General features: G+C 39.5%; 1 protein-coding gene across 1 annotated transcript in view; it reads left to right on the forward strand.

Moving 5' to 3' along the window:
* The first annotated feature begins 853 nt into the window (after positions 1-853).
* Chic2 (cysteine rich hydrophobic domain 2) overlaps positions 854-17,915 on the forward strand; it is a 34,773-nt gene continuing 17,711 nt past the window's right edge. The window contains exons 1-3 of the mRNA XM_070012468.1: positions 854-1,311; positions 17,034-17,088; positions 17,227-17,382. Coding sequence (XP_069868569.1) covers positions 1,193-1,311; positions 17,034-17,088; positions 17,227-17,382 — 330 coding nt within the window. The 5' untranslated portion in view covers positions 854-1,192. The remainder of the gene's footprint in view (positions 1,312-17,033; positions 17,089-17,226; positions 17,383-17,915) is intronic.

Raw genomic sequence — 17,915 nt, forward strand, 5'->3', positions numbered from 1 at the left:
TGACCTTTCTTCTGCTCAATGTGGAGTCTTATATCCAGAATCTCAAGAGCCCATTTCTGCCCTCATGTGCCTGGAAAGTTGACTAGGAAAATAAAAACCCAAAGTGACCCTAGGCAGATAAATCAATTCCCCCCACCCCTCTTTCTTTAGTAGAAAAGGAAGAGATGCCCTAAGGTTTTGATGGAAGAAAACAGGTTATGCTTGCTGAGGGAGTTGGGGAGCCTGGAATCCAGATGATCAGTTTTGTTTCACAGCACTACTGGTAAGATTTCTTGTAACAAGAAAGAAAAAAATAGTACCCCGATAGCATTGTATATTGGACTTGTTGAAGGAACCAGATGTTTGAATTTGGAGATGTACCGGGAAATCCTGTAGCCTAGTAGACAAGAATTCTTGCAGTATTGTAAATCGAGTCTGGTTCTCACTGTAGAGGAAAGCTGACCAAAGACGGGGATTAGACTATTACAGTGACAGTCACACTCATGATAAATCCTGCAGCCAGGGATGTCATTGTCAGTTTGTCTGGGGAATTGTCCGTGGCCTCCCCTCCGCCTCCCCATCCTCCCCGTTTCAGCCCTCCCAGTTGGGATCTTCGCCTCGCCGTCCAACTCCGCCTTCTTCTGGGCCGCGGATTCAGGCAGTGGAAGGGCGGGGGGCGGGGCCCAGGCGCGGGGTCGCGCCGGCGGGAGCGCGCACCCCGGCAGGCGGGAGGGTGGAAGTGAAGAGGGACGGGAGGCTAGAGGACGCGCGAGGCCGCACGTGCGCGCGCCCCCGTCATCGCATCCGGCGCGCCTACGCACGCGCCCGGCCGCCCGCCCGGCCGCCCCGCGCTCCCGGGAAGTCTCGCGATGCCGTAGTCGGCAGTTCCCGCAGCGGGTGGCTCCGGCTGTTGCTGTGGTTGCCTGAGTTGCTGCTGCGGCCGCCGCGGCGGAGCTGGTGGAGGTGTCGGCCCCGGGGGCGGATGTTGACATCGCGTTGTTGTTGTTGCGGATGGTAATGGCGGCGAGGGCGGGCCGGACCCCCTCTCCTCAGTAGCCGGAGCCGAGACAGCGGGACAGGAACTCGGCGGCCTCCGCGCCGGCGTCGCGGCTCCCGCAGCCTCCGCCGCCCGCAGCCTCCGCCGCCTCGCCCGCCGGCCCCCCGGCGCCAGTCCCGCACTCAGGCCCCTGGGCAGGGGGCCCGCCGGCGCAGGATGGCGGACTTCGACGAGATCTACGAGGAGGAGGAGGACGAGGAGCGGGCCCTGGAGGAGCAGCTGCTCAAGTACTCGCCGGACCCGGTGGTGGTCCGCGGCTCGGGGCACGTCACCGTGTAAGGCCCGGCGGAGGGCGAGGACGGGGATGGGAGGCCAGAGCACGGGGACGGCTGGGCCCCAGCCACTCAGGACCCCCTTGCCCCGCCGCCGGTCCCGGCTCCGCGGCCTTGGCCAGGGGCAGGCGACCAGGAAGTGAGGACGTGCCTTGTTCTCGGTTCCTTAGGACTGGTGAGTGGGGACGGACACCGTCCCTCCTCCGCCCACCCCCTCCCCCCCCCCCCCGGCCTGGCCCGGCCGCCGGATCCCAGTGCGGAACGTGGTTTTTAGGGTCTGGCCGCCCCTCCAGGTTCGGAGTGGCACAGGCGGATTTATGACCCCCCCTAGTTACCCTTTGAGCCCGGTGACATATGGCTCCGAAGCCACATCTGGGCCGTGTAAGGCCCCAGTGACAGTCGGTAACGAGGCTCACGGTGGGGTGTGTGTGTCTCACACATACCCACAAGTCTCCCTCCCCCCCACCCCCCCTTCTCTTCAGGTTAGTTTCTGCAACCAGTGCAAGGTCCTGCAGTTGTGTACAGTAAGAATTTGTGGATGAACATACATTTGAGATATGGAGGTGTATGTTTACAACGAATTTATAAAAATCTACAAGCTACTGTCAGGGCTTCCTGTAATCTTAAATCCTTCCTTGGGCCTGAACTGCCCCCACCCCACCCCACCCCCCTTGTCATTTTCCAACAGCAACAGTCCAGTATTTTTCAAACAATAAGGAATGAAAGCTTTCTGAAAGGATGTGACTAATAAAAGGATGTGAAGACTTGAAGCAAGCAATGAGCTGTCCGGAAGCAGGAAGTTAATGTTTCCCCCCCCAGAGAAGCCTGGAGTTGTGTACAACTTGATACTCGTTTATTTTATGTTGCTTGCTTAAGACATAGGCCAATCTCCTGTACTAGTAGTGCATCTCGTTGTTTCACTTTGCCACTAGTACAAAAGGGCCAGCAAGACTGAGAAGGTCTGGGACATTTGTTGTCATATTTTGGTACAGGGTGAGTGGGATGTGCTGTGAATAACTCAGTAAAACAGACTTCTCCTATAAGACTGTCAGCGAAATCCTTAGATCCCAATATTGTCGAGACTTGACATACTGACTAGTCATATTGCCATTTGGGTATGCTTATGTAATGTTTTGATTCCTTTAGCACCTGTTAGTTTGTATTTAGGTGACCTAACAGGGTAAAAGCACTGAATAATCATTGTACCAGCACCTGACCAGACAGTGGGTTTTATCACTACAGTTACTCTTTTAACTCTCATCACCAGCTTAATTAAGAAAATATCATAGATACTAATACCATAGATACTAATTTTAACACATAATTAAACCATTTATAATGTCTCAAATTACCACTTAATATTCAGTTTTACTCAGGACTGTTCTCTATTTTTGCCTTGTTTTAAATCTATGGGGTATGTAGGTGTTTAAATAAGGATTTACAAACTTTTTCATTCTGTCTGTGCTCTCCTCTACAATCCTCATGTCAAAGAAAAGCTGACAGCATTTTATTTAAAAAAAAATTCAGCCTTGGCTGTTGACAAAGCTCTGTGGTAGAGTGCTTGCTTAGCATGCTTGAGGCCATGCCTGAAAGTAGGTTTTTTGTTTTTTGTTTTTCCTTCCTTGGATGACTCCCCGTGTAATGAAAAGGAGGGAAAAGTGACTAACCTGTCAGGTTAGTTGTTGGCCAGACTTACTGATATTTTTGAAGTTTGGAGTTTTTTTTTTTTTTGTAATCTCTTAGGATAAGTTAGTATAAAACATTGATGATTATGACTTTGATTTTTCACAAGGATAGTAACTCCAAGGCAGTGTTAATCTAAAAGTTACCATGTATAAGTAATTAGAAGCTGGTATTAACCAGTTAAGCTATCATAACTGCTGTGCTGTGTTTGCTTACCTCTCCTTCCTTCATATCTGTCCCTTGTCAGAATTAAACTTGAGACTTTCTTAGAATATATGAAACCTTTGACTTTTAATTTAAGCCATGTCATAGAGCCAAGTTATTTTGCTGCTGATTTCTAATGCACTCCTTTAGTTTTACCAACTTACCTGTTCTTATATACTTTCTTGTGATCTTACTATCTCCATCTCCACAAACAATTTCTCGTTTTTCAGCACCAGTTTTTATAAATGGCTTTGGGCTATCACTTTTTGCTTTTCTTTAAGATATTCTGTGGAAAATTGAAATGTCACTTGAAATAAGTTTGGAAATGGCTTTAGGGTGCAGTATGATCTTTGTATAGGAGATATCCAAGAACACCGTAGTGTTTATTGATCTTCCATATAGTACAGTTAATAAAATACTATCTTTCTTGAAATGTTTCAACATCTCAAGACTGGATTCTATGGTTAGCTATCAAAAAGCTGAACACAATTTGCCCATATTACAGAATTACTTCAATTAATCATTTATTTGAAAAACTTACTAATTCTCACCATTTTCTCCACTCAATATAAGGCATATTCCATTTTTATTATTATTTTTTAAAGACAAGGGCTTGCTGTATTCAGACTGCTCTTGAGCTTCTGGACTTAGTGGTCTTCCCACTTTAACCTTCTAAGTGGGCTGGGAAGGTGGCTCAGTGGTAGAGCGCTTGCCTTGCATGCATGAGGCCCTAGGTTCTATTCCTCAGCACCACATCCGCAAAAAAAAAAGCCGGAAGTGGCGCTGTGGTTCAAGTGGTAGAGCACTAGCCTTGAGCTGAGGGACAGCGCCCAGGGCCAGAGTGCAAGCCCCACGATGGGACCCCCCCAAAAAAGAACAAACCTAAGTACTGGGACTACACGTGTTTGCTAGTATGTCTTCCTTGCCATATTTCAGAGATTAAACTCTGGAGATTTTTGAAGACTTTCTATTGATATTTCCTTACAGGCTGTAAGGTTTTATGAGGATTGTGTTTACCAGCCTTAATTTCTACATTGTTTAGTGTAATGTTTAGATTATTGTAGGTACTGAAATAGTCTCTGAATGAAGTAGTTGCATACATTTTTTGCATCTTGTTGAATTGCCAAATTAATTACCATTTCCTGCATTTTCTAGTGAAGGTAAACTAGAGAACTATCACATTGAAAAAATAAGTGGCTTTTTTTTTCCTTTGCAAGGGACAGTACCAAGGGATAGTGGCATGTGGCACCACATTTTACTCTAGGAATTTGTATCCATAAGACCTTAAAGTCTTCTATGAGACACAGTTGGAAAAAAATACATAGTGCTGTGAAAGTGTCTTTGACATCAGTCTTGTTTCAATTCTCAGATGCTCTAATTAACCACAGGCATATTTACCTTTCTGAACCTTAGTTTTCTCATACGAAAAAGGAAATAAATATTTGCTTTAGTGGTTAGGTGTGAGAATCAGAAATAATGTAGTGATCTTGAGCCATATAGGCATTCAACAAAGTTTTTACTTACCTTATATTTTGGCGTTTTTGCATGCACATTTTTTTGGTTGATCTTTACCATTTTGTTGGAAATCATTCTACAATGTGACATGCCTTATTGAGCATAGATGTGAATTGTAAGATTGACTGATTGGGGCTAGGAATGTGGCTTAGTGGTAGAATGCTTGCCTAGCATGTATGAAGCTCATGGGTTCAATTCCTCAGTATCACATAAACAGAAAAAGCCAGAAGTGGCCCTGTGACTATAGTGGTAGAGTGTTAGCCTTGAGCAAAAGAAGCTCAGGGAGTTGGGCACCGGTGGCTCACGCCTGTAATCCTAGCTACTCAGGTGGCTGAGATCTGGGGATCACAGTTCAAAGCTAGCTTGGGCAGGAAAGTCTGTGAGACAGTCTTACCTCCAGTGAACCACTAGAAAACTGGAAGTGGCGCTGTGGCTCAAGTGGTAGAGTACTACTCTTGAGCTGAAGAGCTCAGGGACTGCCCAAGTCCAGAGTTAAAAGCCCCACGACCACCCCCCCCAACCCCCCAAAAAAGAAGCAGCTCAGGGACAGTGTCCAGGTCCTGAGTTCAAGCCCCAGGACTAGCCAAAAAAAAAAACCAAAAAACAAAAAAACAATGACTGAATAATTTAGTCCAAAGCCTATATAAGATGGGTATGTGTTGGGCTGGGAAGGTAGCTCAGTGGTAAAGCACTTGACTTGCATGCCTGAGGCCCTGGGTTCGATTCCTCAACACCACATAAGCAAAAAAGCCAGAAGTGGCGCTGTGGCCCAAGTGGTAGAGCGCTAGTCTTGAACTGAAGAGGTGAGGGACAGTGCCCAGGCCCAGAGTTCAGGCCCCATGACTGGACCCCCCCCCCCAAAAAAAAAGATGGGTATGTGGTGATGACTTGGGACTTTGAGGTTAGCTGGAGTTTGAGAATCTTCTCTGAATGCACTTTCTTTGGAATTTTCTAAGTCTAGACGCTCTTTTCTGTTTACCTTCTTCTAATTCGTCTGTACTTTTTTTTTTTTTTTTTTTTTTGCCAGTCTTGGGGCTTGAACTCAGGGCCTGAGCACTGTCCCTGGGCTTCTTTTGCTTCAAGGCTAGCACTCTATCACTTGAGCCACAGCACCACTTCTGGCTTTTTCTGTATATGTGGTACTGAGGAATCGAACCCAGGGCTTCATGCATGCTAGGCAAGCACTCTACCACTAAGTCACATTCCCAGCCCCAATCTGTACTTTGAAGTAAAACAATTCAATTTGAACTGTGTAAAGTGGAAAGTTTATTCCAAATGCTGAGATTAGGTGTTTATATTTTAATACTTTTACAATATTTTTTGCTCATTTATTCATGATCAGGTATGAATTTTTCTCAGTAATTTAACAAGTCCTTTTTTAAGTCTATTTTGTAGCATATATTTATTTTACAAGGTTTTATGTATATAGTTGTGAATGAAAGGCACATACTTTCTGCTGTCATGGAATTTATAAGTGGTAGACAAATTATGTATGAAAAAATGTTATCAGTGGTACTGTGATAGATACTAGTATGATTAGAGAGAATAACAGTTCAGAAGAATGAAAGAATTGTGTGAAGAGTACCCTTCATTTGGAGACTAGCAGATGCCAAGACTCTTAAGCCATGCTTGGATTTCCTGGGAGCTAATTGAAAGAGTAGTATGGCTAGGAAGTAGAGAAAAATAATTTTGCCTTGAAGTTGATGAGTTCAGTGGGGCCAGAGAGGATTGTAAAATGATTAGACTGAAATTGAGGAGGTCATGGTCTAGTTGAAGGATGATAATGGCCTTGTTAGGGTGGTGGTCTTTAGTTCTGGGTAAACAAATCAAATTTTGTAACTTTCCTATGAGATATAGAAACATAGCAATGGCCATTTTGCCCTCTGATTTCCCAGTTGTTGCATGTGATTTTATTTAATTTTGGTTGTATGAAGGTGAGGTCATAGAACTGGAGACTGTTTTGATGACATTGCTGCCCTTGCTGTTCTGTTACTGAGGGGCAGCGTGTATGAGAAGGGAGCAGCATGTGCTGGAGTGGAGAATGGCTCTCCCATAGGATCACAGATTTTGAAGTAAGGGCTTTCCTTCATAAAGTAGTAGTATGCTTTAGCTCTAAGATGTGTGGTATTTGGTAATTATTTGTTTATTAGGTTTAAGGAAAAGATCTTCCATTCAAAACTAAATTGAAGCCACCAGGGCTGAAATGTTCTCATATTTAAGAGCCATAAAAATTTTGCTTTGTTTTTCTTCTTAAGCTGTTTCCTATGAAATTTGCATAGGGTAGAGTTGGTTAGACACTAAATGAATGCATATATAATAATCATCCTGCAAGAACTACTTATTTTATTCTTTTTCATCTTGCATGTAGTTGCAGTGGAGTCCTTGTTTTGTTCAGTGAAGAGTTCCTTTGTACTCAGTCAACTTTTCCTTTTCTATACTGTTCAATTGTAATTGTTAATTGAATTAACATTTTTGATAGTTGTGTTTGTCAGCTTTCTATTACTATAACAAATATCTAAAATATTATAAACTTAAAAAGACAAAAGCTTTATTATGCTTTACAATTTTAGAGGTTTCAGTCCATGACTGGTTAGCCTTCTTGCCTTTGACTATGGCAGTACACCATGGCGGGAGCAAAAGTGGAACAAATCTTTTTATGTGGCTGGGAAGCAAAAAGAAAGTGAATCAGGTCCAGGATTTAGGTTCACACCTGTAATCCTAATTACTTAGTAGGCTGAGATCTGAGGATTGCAGACAAATCCTATAGAATCATCTCTAGTTAACCAGCAAAAATTCAGAAGAGAAGGTATGGCTCAAGTGATAACGACCAACTTTTAAGTGGAGAATGTTAAGCAAGATCCTGAGTTGAAACACCAGTACCAGTAGGAAAGGAAAAAGAATCAGAAGAAACAAACCCAAGAAGCCAAGATTCCCCAGGCCTTTTTAAAGGCATGTCCTCCAATGACTTGAAAAACCTCCTACTGGGCCTTATTCTTAAAGTTTTCACCACACAATAGCACTGGTCTGAGCTCAGGCTTCAAACACAAGGGCCTTTGGAGGATAGGCAATGTCCAAGCCAAGCCACAGTATATATACCGTAATTTATATTCATAAATGAACATAATTAAGTGACAATGTTTTGCTTATCAGAGTTTTGTAATATGAGGAATATTCTAAAATATAAAATATAAATAAGCTGGGAAGGTAGCTCAGTGGTAGAGTGTCTTGCATGCATGAGGCCCTGGGTTCTATTCCTTAGCACCACTTAAGCAGAAAAAGCTGGAAGTGGTGCTGTGGCTCAAGTGGTAGAGCACTAGCCTTGAGCTGAATAGTTGAGGGACAGTGCCCAGGCCCCACGACCAAAAAAAAAAAAAAAATCTCTATATATCTCTATAGATATATAGATAGATAGATAGAGAGATATTTCTATATATATCTATATATATTTACACACATACATACATATAATATGAATAAATGTAGATATATAAAAATCTTAACCTTGGTTTGATAGTGAATAGCTTAGCTGAATCCTTATAGTATCAGAAAGTTAATACGAGTTAGGTGCTCGTGGCTGACTTGTTATCCTAGCTACTGAGGAGGCTGAGATCTGAGGATCGTAGTTCCAAACCAGTCCAGGCAGGAGAGCCTATGAGACTCTTATCTCCAGTTAAAACCACCAAAAGAACCAGAAGTGGAGTTGTGGCTCATGTGGTAGAGTGGCTATATATAGCCTTGAGCAAACAAGGCCCTGAGATCAAGCCTCAGGACTTAAAAAAAAAAGTTAATAAAATGAATTTTACTCCATGTAGATTCACATTACTGCTTCACAACGTGTATAATCTGTTAATAACTGGCAATATAATTTAAACTGAAACAGTAAAATGCTAACACTAGAATGTAAGACCATAGTGACATGGCTTATGATATTGTGAGCTCTTTTTTAATATGTAAAAAAATTGTACAGAGGGGTTACAGTTACCATGAGTAAGGTAATGAGTACATTTCCTTCTGGAGCATTGTTACTTCCTCCTTTTGTTTTTCCCCTACCTTCCCTCCTCACCTCCCCAATGCCTCCCCCCCACAAGTTGTAAAGTTTTCAATATAGTGTCTTGTACCTCTCTTTGTTACAATGGGTCAACCTGTATCCTTATTTCAGCATTTTGTTATTTCCCTTCTCCTCCCCAAATTAGAACAATGTATATACAAGATGCAGGGCACCAGAATCAAATACAGTGAAAACAGGGGTTATACTGTGGGGAAAGAACATACAAAAGAAACAAAAAAAAAATCACATAGTACATTATAAATAAGTTAAAAACAATACCAAGAAAGAAAAAAACCCTATCTTGGGGTTCATTTCACTTAACATCATCTTATATGGTCATATGTACATAGCTTTTGAACTTTTCTGCTTGTACTAGACATACACTAATTATTGCAAGTAAGGGAAACCATGGGACCTATGTTTTTTGGGCCTGGCTTACTTCACTTAATATAATTTAGTTTGATGCATGATTTAAATTAGTCTTTAGTTTGACTAGTTTCTTGAATGAGATTATATTTTCACAGATCTGGATAAACTGAAATGCTAGTTAGAATATGATCACAAAGTTAACATTTTTGTACTTGTTTTGGTATAGAATTTTTATACTTTTATATTTGTTCAAATATGTCATTAACTCTAGGAATACACTTTGAGTTCCAGTCCTTCCTCTTTGAGCTATATTGGTACTCAGACACACACTGAGGCAGCCAGATAAACATCAGCTTCAGAATCTGTTAATTTTTTTATAATTATAGTTTCATATCCAAAAACAGCAAAAAATCTGATTCCATTGAGCTCAGAGTTTAGTGTTAGGAAATACTACCGTCTGCATAACCATGGGTTCAGTTTCCTTCTGAAATTTCTAGTTCCTATGTTCATAGATCTTGTAATATCTATAGAACATTAAAAAAAAATCTGAAACTCTTGACAGGGGTCCCCTTACTCTTCAAGAGTATGTTCTGCAATGACTAAACTCTTCTCACTAGGCCTTGAAGTTTTTTTCACACCGTAGTCTTCTCTGGCACCAAGCTTCAGACACATGACCTTTGGGGGATACTCAGGGTCCAAATCATAGCATTTCTATCTACAGTGCAGAAATTTATTGATCACTTTTTGTTACTTTCATGGCTGGTGTGAGTTGCCATTGTTTCTCTTCTGCTTAATACTTAATTCTACTTAATACTTGTCCCTCTTAATACCTTTGTCTTTCCTCTTAAAAACCTCTTGATCTGCCATGGTGAGGATTTTAAAATATAAATCAGATCTGTTGTCTTTTTTTCAGCTCCCCTAATAAAGGCTCGTTTTCTGTATAGTTCTTTTAATGGCCTTCAAGACCTTCCCTGACCACTTCCATCCTCTTTCACTTGCCTACCTCACTTTAGTTACACTGACTTGTTTTCTCATAGCTAAATTAGTTTAGAGACTTTGTACTAGTTGGGTTAGGTCCTTTTGCTGGTGTACTCCCCTCAGATATCCTGTGTCTAGGTTCTTCATCATCTTCAAATCTTTGTCATTTATGGGCCTAATGAGTCTTAACCTCCTCCCTATTTCAAGTGCATCTACTTGTTACTTTTTTTTTTTTTTATAATATTGTTTCTTCTGTCAGGAAAAAAAAAATCCCCAAACTTTGTATTCTTACAGGTCTGAGCCAGACTTCTTAGAGTACAAACTTTCTATTTTGGAGGCAGTCTCATCTTCCCGAGTGCTGAGATCACATGTGTATGTGTGCCAACATACCTGACCTGTAAACTTTTTTAAAAAATAAGAATGAAGTTTTAAAACTTCTCTTATTGTATAGTAGCTGTCCTCAGATGTAAAATGAATCCAGAAGAAAACATTTTAATCTTTTTTCTTAAAAAAAAATTATTATTTTTTGGGTCCGGTCATGGGGCCTGAACTCTGGACATGGGCGCTGTCTTTCAGCTCTTCAGCTCAAGACTAGCACTCTACCACTTGAGCCACAGTGCCACTTCCAGCTTTTTTCTTTTTGCTTATGTGGTGCTGAGGAATCGAACCCAGGGCCTCAGGCATGCAAGGCAAGCGCTCTACCACTGAGCCACCTACCCAGCCCCAGATTTTGTGCTGGCTGCCAGTGGCTCATGCCTGTAATCCTAACTACTCAGGAGGCTGAGATCTGAGGATCATGGTTGGAAGCCAGTCCATGAAGAAAAGTCCCCCATGTGGATCAAATAGTAAAGCACAAAGACTCAGGGACAGGGCCCATGTCCTAACTTCAAGCCCCACAGCGCGCGCGCACACACACACACGCACACACACGACCTTGGCATGGTGGGTTGTGCATGCTTACAAATGACTTGGGAGTTCACATCTGGAGGATTATGAGTTCAAGGCCAGGCTGTGATACATACAGAGACCCTACTTGAAAAAAATGTGTAGGGCTTAGGATATAGCTCAGTGGAGGACTTGTATACAAGACACTGGGTTTGATCCTCAACGGTATAAAAACAGACAGTTTGGGACAGCATTTGACCTTTGGTCTGTTGCCTTATCTGAGATAGGACCAAAAGGGAGATTTGTTTTCCTGAAATAATATATCATGTTGATAATGTACACCAGAATTAGCAGGCATTATATCCATCCATTGCTTAGCTGTTTTGTTTTGATTACAACTTTTTTGTGTCTTTGGATTTTTCATCCTAAATTCATCACCAAATGCTTGCCTTTGTTACCTGTAAGAAACTAGCATTTCTGTGTTCCTGTTTTCTCATCTACTTCCTGACCTTGGTTTGTAAAAAGGTAGAAACCCTTTTCAGTTAACTTTGATAAACTGTCCAATAACAATATTTGTAAACTTTTTGATATTTTAATCCTTTTCTAATTATAAAGAAAATGGGAAGCTTATTTAAAAATTGGGGAATTTTATGTGCCTGTAAAGCAGAAATATACATAGTCATTAAGAAGCAAAAGTCATAATAATTTTTTATGTAGTTATTCTCAGTTTTGCTAATTATTTTTAGAAACTGTTTAGATTTAAATGCTACTATATTTTGATAGAGAAAATTTGGAAAATATGAGCATATAAAAATGTCATCCAGGGCTCAGAATGTGGCTTAGTGGTAGAGTGCTTGCCTAGCATGCATGAAGCTCTGGGTTTGATTCCTCGGTACCACATAAACAAAAAAATAAATACAATTAATTAAAAAATGTCATCCATAATTTCAGTATCTAAAATGAACCTCTATTTTGATAGATTAAATGTTTGTCTATTTATGTGCCCATATTTTCTTAAAAATTGAGACACTCATATTTTTGTTTTCTATATTTTTCATCTGAGATTATATTGGGATCATTTGCTGCTATCATTACAGGTTCTTCAGTTATGAATTATTAGGCTTTGTTATATTTCAGAGAGCAGAGCTACCCACATGGCCTTAAGCAGTGCAGTTTTATTGTAAGAATAGAGACTAAGGAAGACAAGGAAACTGCCATAGTACAGCCAGGCTTTGGGAAGTTGGGAAATGCTTGCTGAGGATATAGTGCTGCTCTGGTGATACAGTTTCTGTCATTTTTATCAGCATCATATGTCCTTTGCTTCCTCTGCCACTATGATTCACTTACTTTCACTTCTAGCCTCAGCTGTTGCAATGTGACTTTTCCTCCCCTGAACTTCATAGTTGCCTTTTTTTTAAAATTGTTGGCATTTAAAAAATATTCCTAACTTTTCAATTATTCATGACTTTACTGTATCTTAACTCCAATTTAAATTATTTCTTTGTATTTCTTTGTAGTCTGTGTACCAACTCTTTGTCTTGTATTCAGATACTTTGTAAGAGAAAAGACTTAACTATGAGTTGGTTATGGTTGCCTAAATTGGCCAGCCTGGTAGTCTCTAGCTAGTCTAGGGATTAACTGTCCTCAGAGCAAATGCTCATTTGTAGTTTCACTACCCAGAATATAGGGAGCTTCTAGGCGTTCAGAGTAACAAGCTGTTCTTCTAGCATAATTTTAAGCTGTAAAACTGTTTCAGATTAATGTGTTACAATGAATGTAATTGTAAAATATTTCACTTGTTTTAAAACTTTCATTGTTAAAAATAGCATAGCATTTCAGAATCAACGAAAATAAACTTGAGCAAATATTTCTGGCTAAAGGTAAAACAAATTGAAGCAGATTCTTGTAGTTCTGTAAAAGCTAAAATTTACCATGAGTTCAAAATAATTCAAAATGACAATGCACTTAATCAATTCTGAAAGACATTAATATTTTGTATGTATGTATGTATGTATGAGGAATAAAGGAGAGTTTAAAATTGAAATAAATTAATAATAAATAAATAATAAATAAATAAATTAATCAATAATAAATAAAATAAATTAATTTAGACCTGGGTTATGGAAAAATTTGAAATGCATAAAAAATTGATTTTTGGACCTTAACATCCCTGTTCACTTCTGACAAAATATGTAGTTAATCCCAAGTAAAATATTCAAATAGAATTGTAATGGTATTTAAAGTGGTCATGTAGCAATTTAAACATTACTGAAAATATGAACTATTTTTGTAAACAGTTTCTGTGACTTGTTCATGCAAAATTTGTTTCCACGTATCATGTTACTTCTTTTTTTTTTTTCTTTTTGTCAGTTGTAGGGCTTGAAGTTAGGGCCTGGGCGCTGTCCCTGAGCTCTTCGGCTCAAGGGGAGCGCTCTACCGCTTAAGCCACCATGCCACTTCAGTTTTCTGACGGTTAATTGGAGATAAGAACCTCACGGACTTTACTTCCCACGTTGGCTTTGAACCACGATTCTCAAATCACAGCCTCCTGAGTAGCTAGGATTACAGGCGTGAACCACTGGCTATGTTTTTCTTAGATTACCATCCTAAAAGACAATTCACTCTAGCAAAAGTATAAATATTTTTAATGCCAAATTGATTTCTGAAGTGGTAGTAATAATTTATAGTTCTGACAATACATGAAATTTTGTACTGTAAAGCTTTCTTGTCCACATAAAATGTTTTTTATTAGTCTTTGTAGATAATTAAGATATTACTCACCTTGAGTATTTCCTTTTAGATTAAGTGCTACTTCTAGCTTTTTGTACTAATAGAATACAAGATTGTTAGAATTTGAGGGGAGTTCAACTGTCTATCATTGCATTTTATTCACATACATCAAATTGTCATTTTATGGGATGATATTTGGCCTTTTCAGTACTGTTTCAGGCCAACGATTTATCAGCATAAAGTACTTTTTTGTTTGTTTGTTTGTTTAACTGTATTTTTTTTGTCTTTTTTGAGTCTGGGGATTGAATCCAGGACATTTGCACTCACTAGGCAAGCACTTTGCCACTGAGCTACATCCTATCTTTAAACTACGGTGTTTTTTTTTTCTACAATATTTAAGAATAATTTATAATGTCAATTGAAACTGAAATGCACTGTTTTTCTAACAATGACGGCCTCCTACTAGAACTACTTTTTGGTAGTATTGAAACTAATCAATTAGTTATATTATAAAATATGAAATGTGGCTTTAAAATTTACTTAATAAATTAAGATGATCTTGTTAAAACTTGATGATATTGTTTTGCTTGGCCTACATTTGTAAAGGTAAGCTTTGGCATAGATGAAGGACTTAAGAAAGGGGGAAGTATTTGCTAAGGCTTATGCTAAATAAGACATTCTGATGCTCAGGCTTTTTGCCAGAAGAAAGTGTCTGTACAGAAAAACACTTGCTGAAAGTTTTTTCCAACTTCTCTGATGAGCAGTTTCATCTGTAGACAGATTGGAATGAGGACTGGAAGCATGACTTAAGCTAGAGAACCTTCCCAGTAAGTCCAGAGCCCTGAGTTCAAACCACATTACTGCCTCCCACCAAAAAAGAAATGAGCAAAACCCTGCAGTGTAGTAGTTTGAATAATGACTGAGTGAGAAGGTGAAGATATTGAGTGTAAAAGAACTCTTTTAAGACAATGAGGAAGGAAAAGAACTGGATGGCCTCATACATTAAGGGAAGAGAAAAACATATAAACATTAAGACTAGGAGGTTTATCCAAGTTTATAGTCTGTAAGAAGAGGAAGAAATAAAGTGGATTGCAGAGGAGACTAAAGATAGAATCGGAGCAAACTTTAAAATAGTAAAAATGGGCTGGGAAGGTGGCTCAGTCGTAGAGTGCTTGCCTTGCATGCATGAGGCCCTGGGTTCAATTCCTCAGCACCATATATACAGAAAAAGCTGGAAGTGGCGCTGTGGCTCAAGTGATAGAGAGCTAGCTTTGACATGAAGAGCTGAGGGACAGCGCTCTGTCCCAGAGTTCAGGCCCTGCGACCGACACAAAAAAAAGTAAAGATATGGAAGTTAAATAGTTCTAAAAAAAGAGAAGTTCATTTCTGAAAGCAATTTTAATGCTTTTCATGTTATTACTTGAATGCAGTAGAGAATAGTACTAAAAAAAAGTTTCAGGCAGAAAAGTCTGTGAGAGTCCATCTCCAAAATAACCAGGAAAAAGCAAGGCTAGAGGCATGACTCAAGTTGTAGAATGCTAGCTAGACAAGCAAGCTGAGCAAGCAAATTTTGAGACCTTGAATGTACAGTACTGCCCAAAAAAAGAAAAGAAAGAAAAAAAAAAGAATACTTGGGCCTGGTTGTGGTGGTGCATGTCTATAATCCCTGTAGTGAAACTGAGATGAGAGGATCCTGTGTTTGAAGCCACCCTGGGGTATTAGGCTGTGTTTCACAGATACAACAAGAAGAAAAAAAATACTACCAAATTCAAAAAGCCTATTTTCAGGATATTGTGATTTATTCTTGTGAAGATACTCAGTTTTTGAGTTTTGAATGAATGCCTTTTTCTTCAAGTACTATGTATGTTTCTAATAGGTAAGAGCAAAGTGAGTTAACTTTATTATCTTCTTGAAAATATCTTAAGTAAAAAAAAAATCAGTTCTAAAGACATGTAGTACCATAATCATGATTCAAGAAAAGATCTGCTGGGTGCTGGTAGCTCATACCTACAATCCTAGCTACTCCAGAGGCGGAGATCTGAGGATCATGGTTCAAAGGCTGGGGCAGGAAAGTCCATGAGACTCTTACCTCCAATTAACTACCAGAAAACTGGAAGTGGCGTTGTATTTCAAGTGGTAGAGTGCTCGCCTTGAGCTGAAGAGCCCTCACACCCAGCATTCAAGCCCCATGGCCGACAAAAACCCCAAAATTAACCAACGAAACAAAAGATCTTTTAAGGGTTAGAAATAGATGTAGCTATTTCAGATATCTATATTTTCTTTCACACCATCAAATATGCTGACAAGTGCATGCTCAGTGGCACCTAAGACAATTCTTGTTAAATCCTACTTGGCCAAATCCTACTTTGTTACCTTTTTCTGACCCTTTTTCCTGCTACTTTTTCCTTACTGTGTTCCTTACATTTGTGCTTCTTATTTCTTGTGTCTACTGAGGATACTTATTAAAACTTAGAACAATTGCTGATTTCTATGCCAGGAAATTAGAGATTCTATTAAAATAATACTCTCTCGAGCTGGGCACCAGTGGCTCATGTCTGTAATTCTAGCTATCAAAGCCAGCCAGGCAGCAATGCCTGTGAGACTTTTTTTTTCTTTTTTCTTTTTTTTTTTTTTCTGTCAGTCATGGGGCTTGAATTCAGGGCCTGGGCACTGCCCCTGAGCTTTTGCTCAAGGCTAGCACTCTACCACTTGAGCCACAGCGCCACTTCTGTTTATGTGGTACTGAGCAATCGAACCCAGGGCTTCATGCATGCTAGGCAAGCACTCTACCACTAAGCCATATTCCCAGTTTCCCTGTGAGACTCTTACCTCCAGTTAACTACCAAAAAGCTGGAAGTGGAGCTGTGGCTCCAGTGGTAGAGCTCTAGCATTGAGCCAAAAGTCTTAGGTTCAGTGCCCAGACCCTGAGTTCAAGCCCAGGATGGTACCAAAAAACAAAACAAAACAAAAAACAGTTGTTGTGGTACAGGTGTAGCTCAAATTAAGTGAACCATTTGTTTTGTTTGTTGTTTTTTGTACTTCCGATTAGTTGATATATGCTTCATGCCACTGTATAAAAGTTTAGATTCAGCTGCCATCATAATTGTTACATTTTACATTGCATATTAGGGTGATTTTGTGTGTCAAACTTTTGTCATGTCTTCAACTTCCTCTCTTTAGGATTCTGCATTCTGTTTACTTGAGCTTTAATTAGTTAAATGTGCAATGTTTTTGCAACAGTGGTACATACTAACTATATATTATATATAATAACAATAATATATAATAACTTATTCTTATTTTCTTTTAATAGATTTGGACTGAGCAACAAATTTGAATCAGAATTCCCTTCTTCATTAACTGGAAAAGTGAGTTTGTCAATTATTTGTCTACTATTTACATGTCTCAAAACTTTATCTTGCTAATTAGAGAAAAATGTACACTAATGAATCATGGCTATTGAAATTGATACCACGATGCTATTATCTCTTAAACTTTTTCTTTAGGTAGCTCCTGAAGAATTTAAAGCCAGCATCAACAGAGTTAACAGTTGTCTTAAGAAGAACCTCCCTGTTAATGTACGCTGGCTCCTTTGTGGCTGCCTTTGTTGCTGCTGCACATTAGGCTGCAGTATGTGGCCAGTTATTTGCCTCAGTAAAAGAGTAAGTTGAACTATATCTTTTAATTTAGATTTACACATAAACAAATCTCACATAGTTATAGTTTTTTTATTTATTGTATGGAATGTTGTGAGTTTTTAAGTATTGTTTATTTTCTAAGTATTTGGAAATTTTTCTAGAAACCTTTCTCTTTTAGTTTAATTCTGTTAATGTCAGAGAACATATCTTTGTGATTTTTTTGTGTGTGATTGTTTTGTTTTTTGAGAATAGGTTTTATTGTTAGAGCCTAGAACTTAGTATTTCTTGGTATTTGTATCTTAAATTTGTATTTAAAGTTTTAACAGCTTCATTGAGCTTACCAATGACATATAACAAATTGCACCTATTTAAATTGTATCACTAAATGGAAAGTTTTGTCACAGCACATATTTACATTTATATCAATTTGATGAACATATTCATCAGCCCTAAAAGTTTTCCTTGTGCATTTTTGTAATCTGCGGACTAAAAACAATTCTAGACTTTTTTTTTTGGGTCCGGTTGTGGGGCCTGAACTCTGGGCCTGGGCACTGTCC

The sequence above is a fragment of the Dipodomys merriami genome, unplaced genomic scaffold, assembly GCF_024711535.1.
Source record: "Dipodomys merriami isolate MVZ:Mamm:240054 unplaced genomic scaffold, mDipMer1.0.p SCAF_9, whole genome shotgun sequence".
Classification (NCBI taxonomy): Eukaryota; Metazoa; Chordata; class Mammalia; order Rodentia; family Heteromyidae; genus Dipodomys; species Dipodomys merriami.